This window comes from Rattus rattus, chromosome 4, assembly GCF_011064425.1.
Source record: "Rattus rattus isolate New Zealand chromosome 4, Rrattus_CSIRO_v1, whole genome shotgun sequence".
In the NCBI taxonomy this organism is placed as follows: domain Eukaryota; kingdom Metazoa; phylum Chordata; class Mammalia; order Rodentia; family Muridae; genus Rattus; species Rattus rattus.
In genome coordinates, this window is record NC_046157.1 from 163,207,801 (window position 1) to 163,222,479 (window position 14,679).

General features: G+C 51.3%; 1 protein-coding gene across 1 annotated transcript in view; it reads left to right on the top strand.

Annotated features, from left to right (window-relative positions):
- The window catches only part of Ramp1 (receptor activity modifying protein 1), a 48,398-nt gene extending 33,945 nt beyond the window's left edge, over nt 1-14,453 (top strand). Inside the window, exon 3 of the mRNA XM_032901622.1 lies at nt 13,889-14,453. Coding sequence (XP_032757513.1) covers nt 13,889-14,144 — 256 coding nt within the window. The 3' untranslated portion in view covers nt 14,145-14,453. The remainder of the gene's footprint in view (nt 1-13,888) is intronic.
- The last annotated feature ends 226 nt before the right edge of the window (nt 14,454-14,679 follow it).

Consider the following 14,679-nt stretch of genomic DNA (forward strand, 5'->3'; position numbering starts at 1 on the left):
CACTGAGCTAAATCCCCAACCCCTAGACTGATAATTCTTGACGCACATGCTGTCCCACTGGGGTTGCCCAGCTCCCGGAATGAGTTTATGTCCTCGGATCAGAGCCCAGGCAAGTCCCTTCTTTATGTCCTTCACACTGGTCTGGTACCTTACACACCTGACAACGGAAGCCTCTTACGTCTGTGGCAGCCAATTCGGTGTCAAGTCCTGAGATAGATGGTCTCACCTGCTGGTATGTCTCAGTGACCCTCGAGTTAGCAAAAGGTAGAAGGCTGCATCACAAGTAGTGTAAAACCAGAGACAGCGTAAAACCCAGGGAGCAGGGATCCTCAGTGGGGGTCGTCAGTGCAAGCAACCCCTAGACCCATTTAAAGCTGCAAACGCTGAGGCTTTGTGAATGGTAACTTGCTATCTCAAAGTCACATTGAGAGCGGACGCTGCAGGAGTAGAATGTTCCAGATCGTCCCCTTTCTCTAATCCCCTGGAAGAGGTTGGGTTAGGACAGGAGGGACATAAGTGGCACAGTGAGTTGGTGTGATGGGTCGTCCGGTGCAGGGGTACAGCAGGGAGGACAGTTCAAGGACCCATTCAGGAAGCCCTGCAGATAGGCCCTGTAAGGCCGCTGGCCACAGGAAGAATCACAGTGTCTTGGGAAGAAAGGGATGTGGAGAGGCAAGCTTTGGATGGCTGCCTGGAAGCTGAGATGGAGAGTAGACTGGAGGAGGACAGCCCCCTCCTTCCAGCCACCATTGCGTGCTTTGTAAGGACAACACCAACCCTGGATGGCAGTATCCAAATATAGCATCCCGGCTGTCACGCCTAATCCCAGGCTTGGATGCATGCATGTCCCCGGAGTGTGGGAGTTGTTGGGCCTTACCCTGCCTGAGCATAGATCCTGCTCCCTACCCCCACTCAGCAGGACACAAGGTCAGCTTCTCTTGGCTAGGGGGGTCCCAGGAGCTCTCTGGTAGATTACATTCATGTCCCCTGTGCCGCAGTGATCAGCCACTGTGCCCTGTGTCTACAGCCCCCAGGGCTGGGCTCACTGACATAGAACAACCCCCCCCTGTCCAGACCCTGATGCCAGCACTGGCAAAGAAGCCTGTGACTTCGCCTTGGATGCTTGCTGAATGTTAACACTGCTTCATCTCACAGCTCCGGGAGCTGGTTCCTGACCAGGCCTGTTCTCAGGAGTGGCATTGTGCCCACCTTCCTGGTGGGGCCTCTCCATGGGGAGCTGGCTTGGCAGTGACGGGCTGCATCTGTGCCAGAGCCAGCTGCATGTGGGGCCAGTGATGGATTTAGAAACTTCTCTTCCTCCCAGCCTGGCAGAGGTGGCCAGACGCCTCTCTGGCCTGGAGCCTGAGGAGTGGGAATGGTCGAGAAAGAGGGACGGGGGGGCATGGTGCCAAGACAGAGGGGGCTTCTCAGGGGACAGAGGAGGGAGCCTCATGGAAGGAAGAGAAAAAGCCATCTGGTGCAGCCAGCTCTGCACTCGCCCGTTTATCTCTCTTCAGGTCTCCTCACCAAGTCCCCTGGTCTGTAGAGGGAACACATACGCCTACTGCCACAAAGCTAGGCGAGGAGTGAGCCCGCTGTGAGAGCAGAGTTCCTGCCTTCTGAAAGGCAGGCAAGCCTTAAGCCATCTCAGACATATGATGCGTGCACAAGCCGGCCATTAGAGACCCTAACCTAAGCCTCATTTCATATGCCTTTAGTTAACATGAGGGTGTCCATGCATTCCAAGTGGTGGGGACTTGGCCTGTCTCGGCCTCAGCATCCCTCCTGGATCCTGGCATCTACCTCGTTCCACATCCCCATTGCCTTGGATCCTGCCTCTCTACAGGTTGGATTTAGCTATGGAAGCCTGGGAGGTCACTGAGGCTCAGGAGAGGAGCAAATATTCAAGCTAGGACCACCTTTTAGTCAGAGGAGCCCTGGCCCAGGGTTTAGGCTAGAGTGTATGCCATCACTGTACCACACTCTCCTACAAGCTGTGTCTCAATCCCCGGAAATGTTAAGAACAAAATGCAGGCTGTCTGGATTGTAGCAGTCCCCTTGGCTGGGCGTTTCTCTGTGTGGGGACAGTGGAGGCCCTCAGGGGCTCTGGGACCATTATCCCAGACGGCCATGTCAGAGTAGCGATTCCATCACAGCTCAGCAGTCACCCAGATGACATCGTTTGCAGAGGTGGATGACAGCAAACTCTGTTAACTGAGCAAGCCCAGGGCCCTGTGAAGAAGGGGGACAGTCTTCTCCAAACAATGTGGCCCACAGATGTGTCAAACTGTCCCTCTGAGAGACACGTTCCTGATGTCCCCTCACCTCCACCCCCACCCTCAGATCTTTCTTCTCCTGGGATCAAAGAGAGGACCCCAGCTCTGAGTGTGCAGAGTGTGGGCTGCATTTCCAATAGGTTGGTGAGTTGGAGGGACTCACCAATGCAGATCAGGTGCTCACACAGAAACCCCAGGCTTCCCCAGGGCTCCTCTCCTAGGCCTGAAGGCTATAGCGAGTGGTGCCCTCTGGTGGGCGCTGGAGTCTCAGACGCTATTTTTATCATTGTTCTGACCCTCTGATCGCTTGCACGATTTGGGTGGGGCATCCAGCATGCTGCAGGGAGTCTCCTCCTTGCCACTGGAACACACCCCCGCCCCCCACAGTTCCTTCTCCCATCTTTGTTCCTGTTTTCGGTTTTGAGAGAGAAGAGATGCCCAGCGGTGGTCAGCGAGTGTCATGTGCACACATGAGGAGGGAAGTCACTTCAGATGGCACAGGTTCTATACTAGGCCTGTAGAGCAGTTGCTGGTTGCTGACCCGAGTCTTGGCAACCTCACCCATGCTGTCTCGTCTTGAACAACACCCTTGTACTGCCTGGAAATGGCTTTGCTCCAATGTCAGAAGCCTCTAAGCAACACACAGCTCTAAGCAACGTCATCTTAAAATCCTCACTTGCCAGCCACAGGGTTGGTGGAACTGGCAGGCTGGCAGAGCATAGAGACCTCTTAGCACTCAGCTGCCCTCCGAGTGGCACAACATGGCCAGGGATCCCTTGTGAAGCATCCTCCTCCCTTCCCCCCCCTCACCGCACATCCCAGGGGACCAGCCACTCCGTGTGACACTCAGACACAGCTGGCTCAGATCCCACTGGTGCTACACACACACTCCCCTAGCCTAGGAAAGTGACGAAGTGCTTTAATCCAACAATTACCAAGACTCCCTCATACCTCTGTCCAGAATCTTTGGGAAAGTGCCCTGTTATCTGCTGCCTCCTGCAGCACCGGGCCTCTCCCTGGCTTGTCTGAGCATCACCAGTAAGCTGGGTGCTGTGTTGTTCTGCACTGGAGTGCAGACCTTCTGTGCAGATTGACCGCTCAGGTAGCCCTAGCTGTTCACTCAATGCCTGACCGTGCTGTACCGAGCTAGACTTTTGCAGGCAGGGGAGCAGCCTCTGTCCATCCACGGCAGAAAGCCCCTGCCATCTATTTTGAGGATCATGAGCTCTGCCACCATAGGTGGTAACCACCATCCAGAAGGCCCCTTCCTGATTGATTGGATGTTTCAGACACCACAAGGAAGCAGGTGCTTGCTGAGGGAAAGGACCTCTTCACAGGGAGAGGAGGTCTCCAAAATAACCGTGGGCTAGGGTGATGTGCATGCCCAGGCAGAAGATCGTGAGTTTGATGCCAGCCTGGACTACATAATAAGACTCTGTCTCAAAAAATAATGAGTAGGGGGAAGAGGAGGAGGAGGAGGAGGAGGAGGAGGAGGTGGTGGTGGAAAGGAAGAGGTGAATTTGTATCAAAAGCTTTTCAACATCAAATGATATTTTCTCTCTTGACAGGTTGAAGTGTGGTTTTATGATGACAAACTTCAATGTGTTCTGTGCAGCTAGATGAAGTTTGTGGGTGCTTTACGGAGGCCTTCTGCACTTCTCCTTCCTACCTACCTTCCTTTTCCTTTCTTTTTTGAGGCAAAGTCTCAGAATGAAGACGGACTAGCTTCTAGCTTTACACTTGCAGGGATATACTTGCCCTGGATCTGGACGCTGGGATTCAAAGTGTGCAGCCCCAGTGCACAGCACATGGTTTACTGTGTACATGTTAACTCGATGCTCACTCTCATTTACTTACTGGCTTTATACTTGATGTGTCTGTCTGTCTGTCTGTCTGTCTGTCTGGATTAGGCTCTTCAGAATCATACCTGCCCACACCCCCCACCCCCAATCCCAGGCAGAGTTTCTCTGTGTAGCCCTGGCTCTCCGGGAACTGTGTAGAACAGGGTGGCCTCCCAGTGGTGGGACTAAAGTCATGAACCACCTCCCACCTCGGTGGGAGGGAAAGGAATGAGGACCAGGAAAAGGGGTAGAGCAGAGCCATGAGGGCAGAGAAGGAGGAGACAGAAAAGAACAGAAAGGGCAGAAAGAGAGGCTGGCTGGAAACATGCAAGAACACAGAGAAAAAGAGTGAATGAGAGAAAGAAGGAAGAGAAGAGCTGTTGAGTTTTCTTATCCACGTTATTGTAGTTAATGCATCAGTAAGTTCTTTTTTATGGTTTTAAATGCACACACACCCCCTCCCACAGGTGCAGGGATGCTGTGGGGGAGGAGAGCGCAAGTGTCCAAGTGCCACAGCATGCGTGTGGAGGTCAGAGGTCAGCCTCGTGGTCTTGTTCTCTCCTTCCACTTTTCTGCTAGGAACTGAATGTGGGTTGCCAGCTTGCAGATCCAGGGCCTGTCCCCACTGAGCACCTCTCACAGGCCTCACAGGCCTTTTTTTTTTTTTTTAAGGAAGGAAATGGTATTTTTTTTAAAGATTTATTTATTTTATTTATTAAGTACACTGTAGCTGTCAGACACACCAGAAGGGGCATCAGATCCCATTACAGATGGTTGTGAGCCACCATGTGGTTGCTGGGAATTGAACTCAGGACCTCTGGAAGGGCAGTCAGCGCTCTTAACCTCTGAGCCATTGCTCCAGCCCCCACAGGCCCTTTTTAAAGTGTTGATTTGGATACTTGGTGATTTTCTTCTATACAAAGTCTCTGCACATAGCCCACACAGCCTTGAACTCACTGGGTAGCCCAGGCTGGCCTCCAACTCCTAGGGATCCTTCTGCCTTAGGGATTACAGGGCTCGTGCGTCACCGCTCCTGACTTTCTGCTTGCTGTTGTATTATAAGATAATAATTTACAAATATGTTTTTCTCAGAATTCACTTTGGAGATGATTTCATTAACTTTTACATGCATGCAGTGTCATTGTATCTCCGTGGCTGCCTCTAAGGGAGTGTTTTAACTCCTGGTGACCCTGGAACTGCTTGTCACCTTTCATTTCTGCAGCATGCATTCTTCAAAAGTATCTTTCAGTCTTCAATATTGTAGCGAAGGAATGCTGTCTTATGACTTTATCCTGGGAATTTGTTGACTTTCTCTGCTGCCTAATATGGATCCTGTGACTTTTGACAAGATCGTTGGCTCTTAATATTTTGCATTCATTTTGCACTACTTTTGGGCTAAACTTTGGAGGCATGATAAAACCCTCTCCTCTATGAAGATGGGAAGATGTGTATATCTATCATACTCCCATCCCACCACACACACACACACACACACACACACACACACACACACACACACACACACACACAGGGATTTCTGGCCCCAGTGCTATAAATGCCCCTGTGCCTGTGTCCCTCTGTGCTGCCCTGCAGCCGCCTCCAGGCCTGCTTTCCTGCCTGTCTGGCCCTCTGTTCTTGTTCCCCTCTGCTTTTATGGGGACTGTTCTGAACAGGCTAACCAAGATTGGACTTTGCTAGAGGTCCCACAGTGCAAATGGGGAAAGGATGCCGAGACATCCAAAGTGAACCAGAGCCCAGTTGCCAGGGAGGGTCACAGCAGTTCACACCCTACCCACAGGGCCCTGCCCTGCCCCCATCCCAGACAGCCCTAGTCCTGACAGTGCCCGGGAGGCCACAGAGAGTTCCAAGAAGTAGGAAGGAGGCTGTCCCATGTGATATGTCACTGCCCACTTTCTGCTGTCCCAGAAATGAGACACTGATTAGAAATGCAGTGGCCTTTGGTGCACTTTTCTTCCTAAAATAAACTTCCACGCAACCATAAAAATGCTGTATACTAAGCAGCCAACTGTCCCTGCATTGGGAAGAGCCCCTGAGGAGGACTCTCCCACAGGGACACTCCCCCAGATCTGCAGGCTTTAGGCTGCCCCATGGACCAATCCACTCTCTCTGTTCAGCATCTTCATGGAAAGATGTGCCTGCCTGCACCCTACAATTCTTTCTGAAAGTTGTCTTCATAGGAGAGGCCCCACCAAGTGCCTTTACCGTGTGCCAGTTTCTGCCTTCATGATCTTGACCTCCGTTTGCACCTTACTGCCTTTCTCCACACTTCATACATTTTGTTTTGTTTTGAGATAGAGTCTCAGGCCGCCCACATTGGCCTCAAACTCAGTATGTAGTCAAGGATGACTTTGAACTCCTGACCCTCCTGCCTGCACTTCCCACGTGCTGGGATTACAGATATGGACCACAGGATTAGTTTATACAATATTGGGAATGGAACCCATGTCTTGTGACTTTTTTTTTAAAGGCAGGCTATTCCTATGTAGTATAGTACAGCTTTGAACATGGGATCCTCCTTCCTTGGCCTCTTGAGTGTTGGGATTATTGGTGTCCCTCCTTACCTGGCTTCCTTTGTTTCAGCATACGTTTCTGCATAAGAGCACTTCTAATGTACTCACCAGTCATTTCTATTTGCAGTAGAAATCCGTAGTCAGCCAGCCATGGACCTCTGTCTGCATGTTTGTAGGCTCCCACACCCTCTCCATCAACCCGTGTCAGATGGCATCTCGCCAGGCTCTTGAGGCTAGCCCCAAGTGGGTCAGCTGGGGGTGGGATAGCATCGATCGCATCCTGCCCCAACAGTGTTAGAAGCTGCTAGAGTTTCCAAGCTGTGACCATCCTGGGAATGGGAGGCAAAGGCTAGTGCCAAGACAGTGAACCAGGTCCCAAGGGTTTCTCCTTGGGGTTTCTGAGGAATTAGATGCCCCTTATTAGTCAGATTTGATAGTAGTTTCTAGGACACAGAACACACTCAGTCAGCCTTACACTAGTGGTTGTCAGAGAAGAGGCAAGGAGAAAACTTGTGGCTTTGAAGTGCCATTCCATCTGTCCTTTAACTCCACTTAATTAGAACCGTCCAGCCACTTGGGGGTGGGAGTGACCCTCATTCTAAGGTGAGGCCACCAACACATGGACATGCGAGATGAAGTCCTTAGGGTTACTTGAGAGAAGAGGGGACAGCAGGACTCAATCCCATCTAATGGGTGCCCGGACACAGGCTCAGATATCCCATGTTAGGGGAAGTTGGAGTCAGAAGGGGGACAACTGCGACCTCAAGGTATCCCCAGAGGAGCACCCTCACCAAGTACAATAGTGGGCAGCAAGTCAGCAGCCACGAACCGAGGAGCCCAGAGCCATGACTCGAGATCCAGACGTTTGGAAAACTCCCACTGTTCAAGAACATTCCAAGCAAAGTTTGCTTAGGGGCCCAGAATAGCAAGTCCTAGCCAAAAAAGGATAATTATTCAGTTACATGAGAACTGAAAATTGGGGAGTTAGAGCCAGAGCACGCTTCCTAACTATTTTGAGTCCTCTGGCCATCTCTGTGTTCTTTTAGCAGAAGCATGTCCACCCTCCAAGGGGAATCCTTTTATCTCGTCTGGACTGACAGAACATGCACAGCTGTTACAGAAAACCTCAGCTGTCGCTTCTGCATAAACAAGTGGGATCCAATGGGCACCATCCCTGCACTGTGGATATTTTTAGGCATAGGTGGCTTCAATCTAGAAGGCTAATGTATCAAAGAGAGAGCCCTGGTCCCAGAATAGCAGGCCACACACTCAGCCCCAGACAGCCTTAGAGTGTAGTCTGTGGTGACCTGGCTTCCAGAATCAGGGACTCCTAACTATTCTGATTAGCTGAGAAAGGGAAGGCACCTCTTGCCAGAGACACCCCAGGCTACAGAGGACATTGTTCTGGGTGCTCTGTCGCCAAAGCCATCTCTGGGTTTGAGTAGAGAAGGACAGTCTACACTACCGGTGCTCAGTTAATCAGTGTCAGTTCCGAACATGGCCTTTGACTTTAAAAAAGACATTTAATACTTGCTGTGTTGGAGTCTTTTGGGATGAGATCCAGGCTGTCCCAACTTCTTATGGCTTTTCCCATGTGTGTTTTCTAACTAAACCAAGGGGCTTTTGCTTACTCGAAAAGACCATGCACTGCAGCGCCAGTATGCAGTGGGAGTAGGCCATTTTCTCCCTTCCTGTGTCTCATCCGCATCACCACTGATGTGGGCTGGGAGATGCTCTGGACAGGGTCCCTGACACACAGGCAGCTGCGGGTTGGGGAGGCCTGTGACAAACTGGCCCAGTGATTTAGAGGCCACAGGATACACTGGGTAAGGGAATACCTGGGTTTGGAAAGCCTCTACTTTCAACAAAAGAGCCTCTTAGATGCCTCCTCAGGCATCTTACGGTCTCCTCAGAGCTGATATATGGCCTTTGCTCCCTTGATGGACTTTCCAGATTAAAGTAAGAAAAGACAGTCTTAATTTCTTTGCCACCATTTTGGGGCTTTGCACTGTTTGGTATGGATCCAGAGTCCTCCTTGGTCTCTCTTCTGATTGAAGAACTTTAACCTTCTGTAAACTGCAGGCCTGCGGACTCTCCGAGCTGCTTTTGTTGTTTAAAATGAAAATGAAGAAGCCCTTATCTTGTTCCCATATTTGACGGATGTTGAGTGTTGGCTTCTGGGCTGCCAGCAATGTGACTTGCTTGGCCCACGGTCTCGGGCTTGCCTAGCCTTGGAGGGAAGTCAGCATCAGTTCCCATAGGCATTCCTAGCCCTCCGTGTGGTTTTATGACCCAGACTCCCCCAGAGGCTGTGGTGCATGCTTGGTAGCTTCTGTGTATTCGTTGGTTGCCACTGCTTTGTTTTTAACCCTTCTTGGGGTTCTCTGACCTTGACTTTTTTTTTAAATTTAATGTCTTTCATTAATTTGGGACAAGTCTCGGGCCATTGTCTCTTCAAATATCTCTCCTGCTGCGTCCCACTCCGCTTCTGGGACCGATGGACAAGTTGGCGTTTATAGCGCATGGTGGTACGATGCGCCCACAGCTCTCAGACCCCGCTGCCATGCCTCTCTGGCGTTTCCTCTCTGTCTTTCAGTTTGTGTAAGTTTTCCTAACCTGCCCTTCATCCCACCGACCCCTCCGTCTGCCATGCGGTGCAGCAACAGTGCCCCTTTAAACATGAGATCTGTTCACTTTGTTTGGCTGCATTTGTGTACACACACATATGTACAGCATATATATACCTGGGGCCCGGATACATGAGGGTGCCGCACCACCATGTGGGTGATGGGAATTGAATCCCAGTTCTCTGAAAAAGCAGCGAGGGCTCAACAGTCTGATCTTTGATGTGTTCTAATCCCAGTAACCTTTCCTGCCATGGCTTCTCTCTCTTCTTCCTCCCTCCCTCTCTTCTTCCTCCTGCTTCTCCCCCTTCCCCATTTAAAGACGGTCTCCCTGAGTATTCTAGGCTGAATTGGGACTCTCCATTCGGCCTCCTTTGCTTCGCAAGTGCTGTGACCACAAAACTGTGCACCCCCCCCAGACCCCTGACTCTCTAGGCGACCAGCCCGGATGAAGACCCCATCTGTCTGTGTAGTCCCTTCCTTTCTTGGTAGACCAGTCATCATTGTAAGGCCCCACCCTAAGGTAGGCTAGTTACCCCGTTGTTTTGGAGGTTGTGACGAGGGACCGGTGGCACACAGCAATGGTAGGGTATGCTCAGAAGCAAGTGCTGTCATCACCAGAGAGGCCTCCTCTGGCAGTCGGCTAGGAGGGGTTCCAGTCCATCTGTCAAGAGTTGAGCTGGATTAAGGATTTCAGTGGCTGTGGTCCGTGCCCCATAGGCTTTAGATCCCCCTGCAAATGAATTGTCATTGCTGTCTTCAGGGAACAGGCCCAGAGAAAGAGTCCTTTAGCCTCCAACTGTCCCCTATTGTCCTGTGATTCCTGTGGAGATGCTACACAAACACCTACTCACCCCAGATAGAAGAACAAGGACAGGCCAATGTATGGATGGCTCCAAACTCCAGTTCGATGGGGGGAAAGAAGTTTATTGGGGTCACGTGCAGGAATCCAGGTGAAGGGTCACTTCAAGAGCATAGATGAGTCAGAGGCAGCTGCGTTACCAAAAGCCCACCCAGAGTCGGTGCTGACTCAGGAAGGCTGCATCCTCGGAGCTCACTGTGTGACTCAGAAGCAGCTTGACAGGTCAGAGAGGGACTTCTAGGCAGTTTAACTCTTCTGGGCCTGGGCTGAGTCTTCTGGGCAGGCTTTATAGCTTATGTAACTTAGGGGACAGAGGAACTGAGTGTGTCTAGTCGGTTTCAAGGACTTCCTGAGTCCTTTAGAACTTTCTCTCTCTGTCTCTGTCTCTGTCTCTGTCTCTGTCTCTGTCTCTGTCTCTGTCTCTCTCTCTCTCTCTCTCTCTCTCTCTCTCTCCTCCATACATACATATATATTGAGAAAGGGTCTCACTGTGTTGCTAGTGCTGGTGCTGGCCAGCCTTGCTTTTGAAGACCAAGCTGGCCTCAAACTCACAGAGATCCACATGCCTCCTTTTTCCAAACTTTTTTTTTTAAGATTTATTTATTTTATGTGTGTTTTGCCTTCATATATGTTGTGTACCGTATGCATGCAGTGCCCGTGGAGGTCAGAAAAGGGCATCAGATCCTCTGAAACTACAGTTATGAATGGTTGTGAGTCACCTCATGGGTACTGAGACATGAACCTGGGTCCTCTGCAAGAGCAACAAGTGCTCTTGACCACTGAGCCGCCACTACTGAGCCGTCTTTCCAGCCCTGAATGTCCTGTGTCTCAATGAGCTTCTAGCTCTAGAGGAAATTGCTACATAACACCTGGCTGCCTGTGTCATGGCATGAAGTGTCCCATCTGTCCACAGCACAGATCGACTGCTGCCAGAGTCACTAAGGAATGGAAGAGATCTCTGTCACCATCCAGCCTCAGTTTAAGTGAGCCAGTGCCCTCAGCCATGGTATCTCCAACAGTGGCTCTCTGCCTCATGTCTGAGGCCAAGAAACTGAGGCAGAGCAGGGCAGCTGGCTTTTACCGAGTTTCCTGACCACCCCCATATTAGAAAAACCTCTACTGGGCATGGTGCGGGGTGCTATGTCCACAATAGGAGGGCAACGGCTACTGCTGCTCCAAGAGGACTTGGGAAATGTGTGGGGTGCTGTGCTTGTCCCCGGCCCTCCCCATCCTTATCACCAGCATCCAGTGGAACCTCTATCACAGGGAACTAGAGAGCCAGCCGCCCTGCCAGTTTCAGGCCCCAGCAATGCCATACAGGCCCAAACTTGGGGGCTGTCAGTTGTTACCTGGAGCTGGTCCCCCTCTCTCTCTCTGAGTAGTCTTCTCTTCCTTTACTTGGTGACAGTTCTGTGCTCACTCATGAAATTCAGGTGACCTGGAGCTCTCTAGCCCAACTCTGAGGAACCCCAGCAAGCGTGGGGTTTTATGGTTGTTCAGTGAGAATGGAATGCTTGCACTTGTATACCCTAACTGGAAAGAGCAATGGGCCATCTTATGTTCTCTGGGTCTTTCTCACTGTGTGTGTATGTGTGTGTGTGTGCGCGTGCATGTGTGTGTGCATGCATGTGTGTGTGTGTTTGTGTGTGTGCGTGTATGTGCGCAAGCATGCACGTGAACATTCATATGTGTGTGTGTGTGCGTGCGCGCGCATGCGCACACATGCGTGAACATGCATGTGAACATTCATACATATGTGCGTGTGTATGTGTGTGTGTTTGGTATATGCATGTGTACACATGTGTGTACAGGTACACTTGCCTGTGAATGCACATGTGGAGGTCAGAGGTCAATATCACATGTTTTCCCCTCTCATTCTCCACTTCTGAGCCCAAATCTTACTGGCTGGGGGTTTAGAAGTCACAATGGGCCACATGGCTAGCACTCTGGGTTTCTCAATGATCCAACCCCATTGGTTCCCAAGCTCCTCTTGGGTAAGTGAGTGTCCTCTGCTTCTGTATCTACAAGGCAGTTGTGACTGGCAGGATGGAGCAGGTGCCCATGGGGACTGTCATTAAATCAGTAGTGATCTCTCACTGAGCCTGGAGATTGCAGTTTCAATTATACCGGTTGGCCTGGCCTCTCGGCCCTGGTCTGCCTGTCGCCCCCGTCCCTCACACCCACAGTGCTGGATTACAGGGACACACTGATGTGCCCGGCTTTTGCATGGGGATCTTAACTCATGTCCTCATGCTTGCGCAGCAGGTTTTACCTACCGAGCCACCTCCTCACTTCCTCACCTCCCCACCTCCAATAGACCCTACTTTCTTTTGCTGTCCCCATGGACAGTCAGGGAGAAATTGCATACAAGATGCTGTAAGAAGTGGCTGGATGGACAGATGGGGTCTGTCGACCCTCCCCCTCCTCTTCCTGGAGGGAATGTCTACAGGCAGCAGGCAGCTCGAGGACAGTCACTCTGGGCACGGATGATCTCTTACAGATGGTGGCGGTCTGGCTTGATCCCTTAGTTAGGGTTTCTAGTGTGGTGATGAAAACACCATGACCAAAAGCAACTGGGAGAGGAAAGGGTTTCTTTCGGCTTACAACTCTAAGGTTACCCTCGCCATCACCGAGGGAAGTCAGAGCAGGCATTCAAGGCAGGAACTGAAGAACAAACCATGGAGGAGCACTGCTGACTGGTGTACCCTCCATGCCTTGCTCAGCCTGCTTTCTTATACAAGTGAGGACCACCTTCCCAGGGCTGGCGTCACTCTCCACCCACTGTGGCTGAACCCACCCATATCAATCATCGATCAAGAAGATACCCTACAGACTTGCCCACAGGGAATCTGGATGGAGGCTTTTTCTCAATTGAGGTTCCTCTTCCCAGATAACACTAGCCTGTCAAATTCTCTCTCTCTCTCTCTCTCTCTCTCTCTCTCTCTCTCTCTCTCTCTCTCTCTCTCTCTCTCACACACACACACACACACACACACACACACACACACACACACGTGTTATACACAGTTACAAATAAGGAGTCTAACACACTTATGGATGGTCCCAAGACGATCAGCTGCCCTCCCCCACCGCCCCCGAGCCATATTGGGAGCCATGGATCCCACCGCTCCTCTATGGACTGTTTTCACAGAAGGCATGAGACTTAGGGCTGCTGAGATGATTCAAGAGGGTAAAGACCCAAGCAACCAAGTCTGTAGACCCAAGTTCAATCCCCCAAAACCCACGTCATAGGAAGACAACCAATTCTTGCAAGTCATTCTCCGGCATCCACCTGTACCACAAACATGTGATATCTCTCACACACTCACCAAAGCAACCAAGCAAGCAACCAATCAATCAATATGAAAGGACTCTGAGGACTTTGACCAAGCAAGCAGGTCTCCCTCAGATCCTGGCCCACGACATCTGCTTCCCCACTGATGGCCAACTGTCATTGAGTCATGAGGTGACCAGCTCAGCGAGGACCTTAGGTAGGCTGCTAACAGGAGCATGAATGGCCACAGGGCTTGTCAGCTTGGTCCCCAGTCTTATGGCCTGAGGTCATAGCAGGCACTGGGAGCCTCACCTTCGGATAGCTGGATTTCTGGCACTGGTGTGAGCTATCTAGGATCCTCACCTGCCAGAGCCAGAGCTCTGCCTTGAGGCCTTAGCTTCTGGGAAGACTGCTTTGCCTCTGGCTAGAGAAGGCTGAGTCCCAGCTGGGTCTCCTGACGGCTTCTCTTTGTATCCACAGGAGCTATGGGGAGCTCACTCACTGCACCAAGCTCGTGGCAAACAAGATTGGCTGTTTCTGGCCCAATCCAGAAGTGGACAAGTTCTTCATTGCTGTCCACCACCGCTACTTCAGCAAGTGCCCGGTCTCCGGCAGGGCCCTGCGGGACCCTCCCAACAGCATCCTCTGCCCTTTCATTGTGCTCCCCATTACGGTCACACTGCTCGTGACTGCCCTGGTGGTCTGGAGGAGCAAGCGCACAGAGGGCATCGTGTAGGTGTCCCAGGTGATAGGGGATTGGGGAACCATGGGCCTGGCCCAGCAACAGCATCAGGGACAGACCCCGCATTGCATCCTGCCTAGTTAGCACAGGATTTGAAAGCAGCTCTGCATTACACTGAACCTGGCCCAGCCAGAGGCTTCTAGCAGGGGAGCAGGGCCTGGCTCTGTTTACCTCTGAAAGCGCGCTAAGCGCCAGGTCTCTGGTATACTTCATCACCACTGTGGGCATTCCGACCTCTGAGGAAGACTGCACAGATGTGTTTGTGGATGCATATTGTGATTAAACGAGTGTTCTTAAACTTGGGAAGTGTTCTAAATTCTGGGTACAAATAACCTATCCAGGGACGTAAAGACCGGGAGAAAATCAAGCTATTCCTGGGGATCTATCTATCTTTTGCTGATTGGAGTTTATCTCAGGGTCTCTGATCAGATGATCCGTCAAAGGTCCTCTGTGTTTGCTCAGGGCTTCCCAAATGATTCTGATACCCTCGACCTCTACTGCATAGTTCATGTTTCTTTTTGCCTTTCTT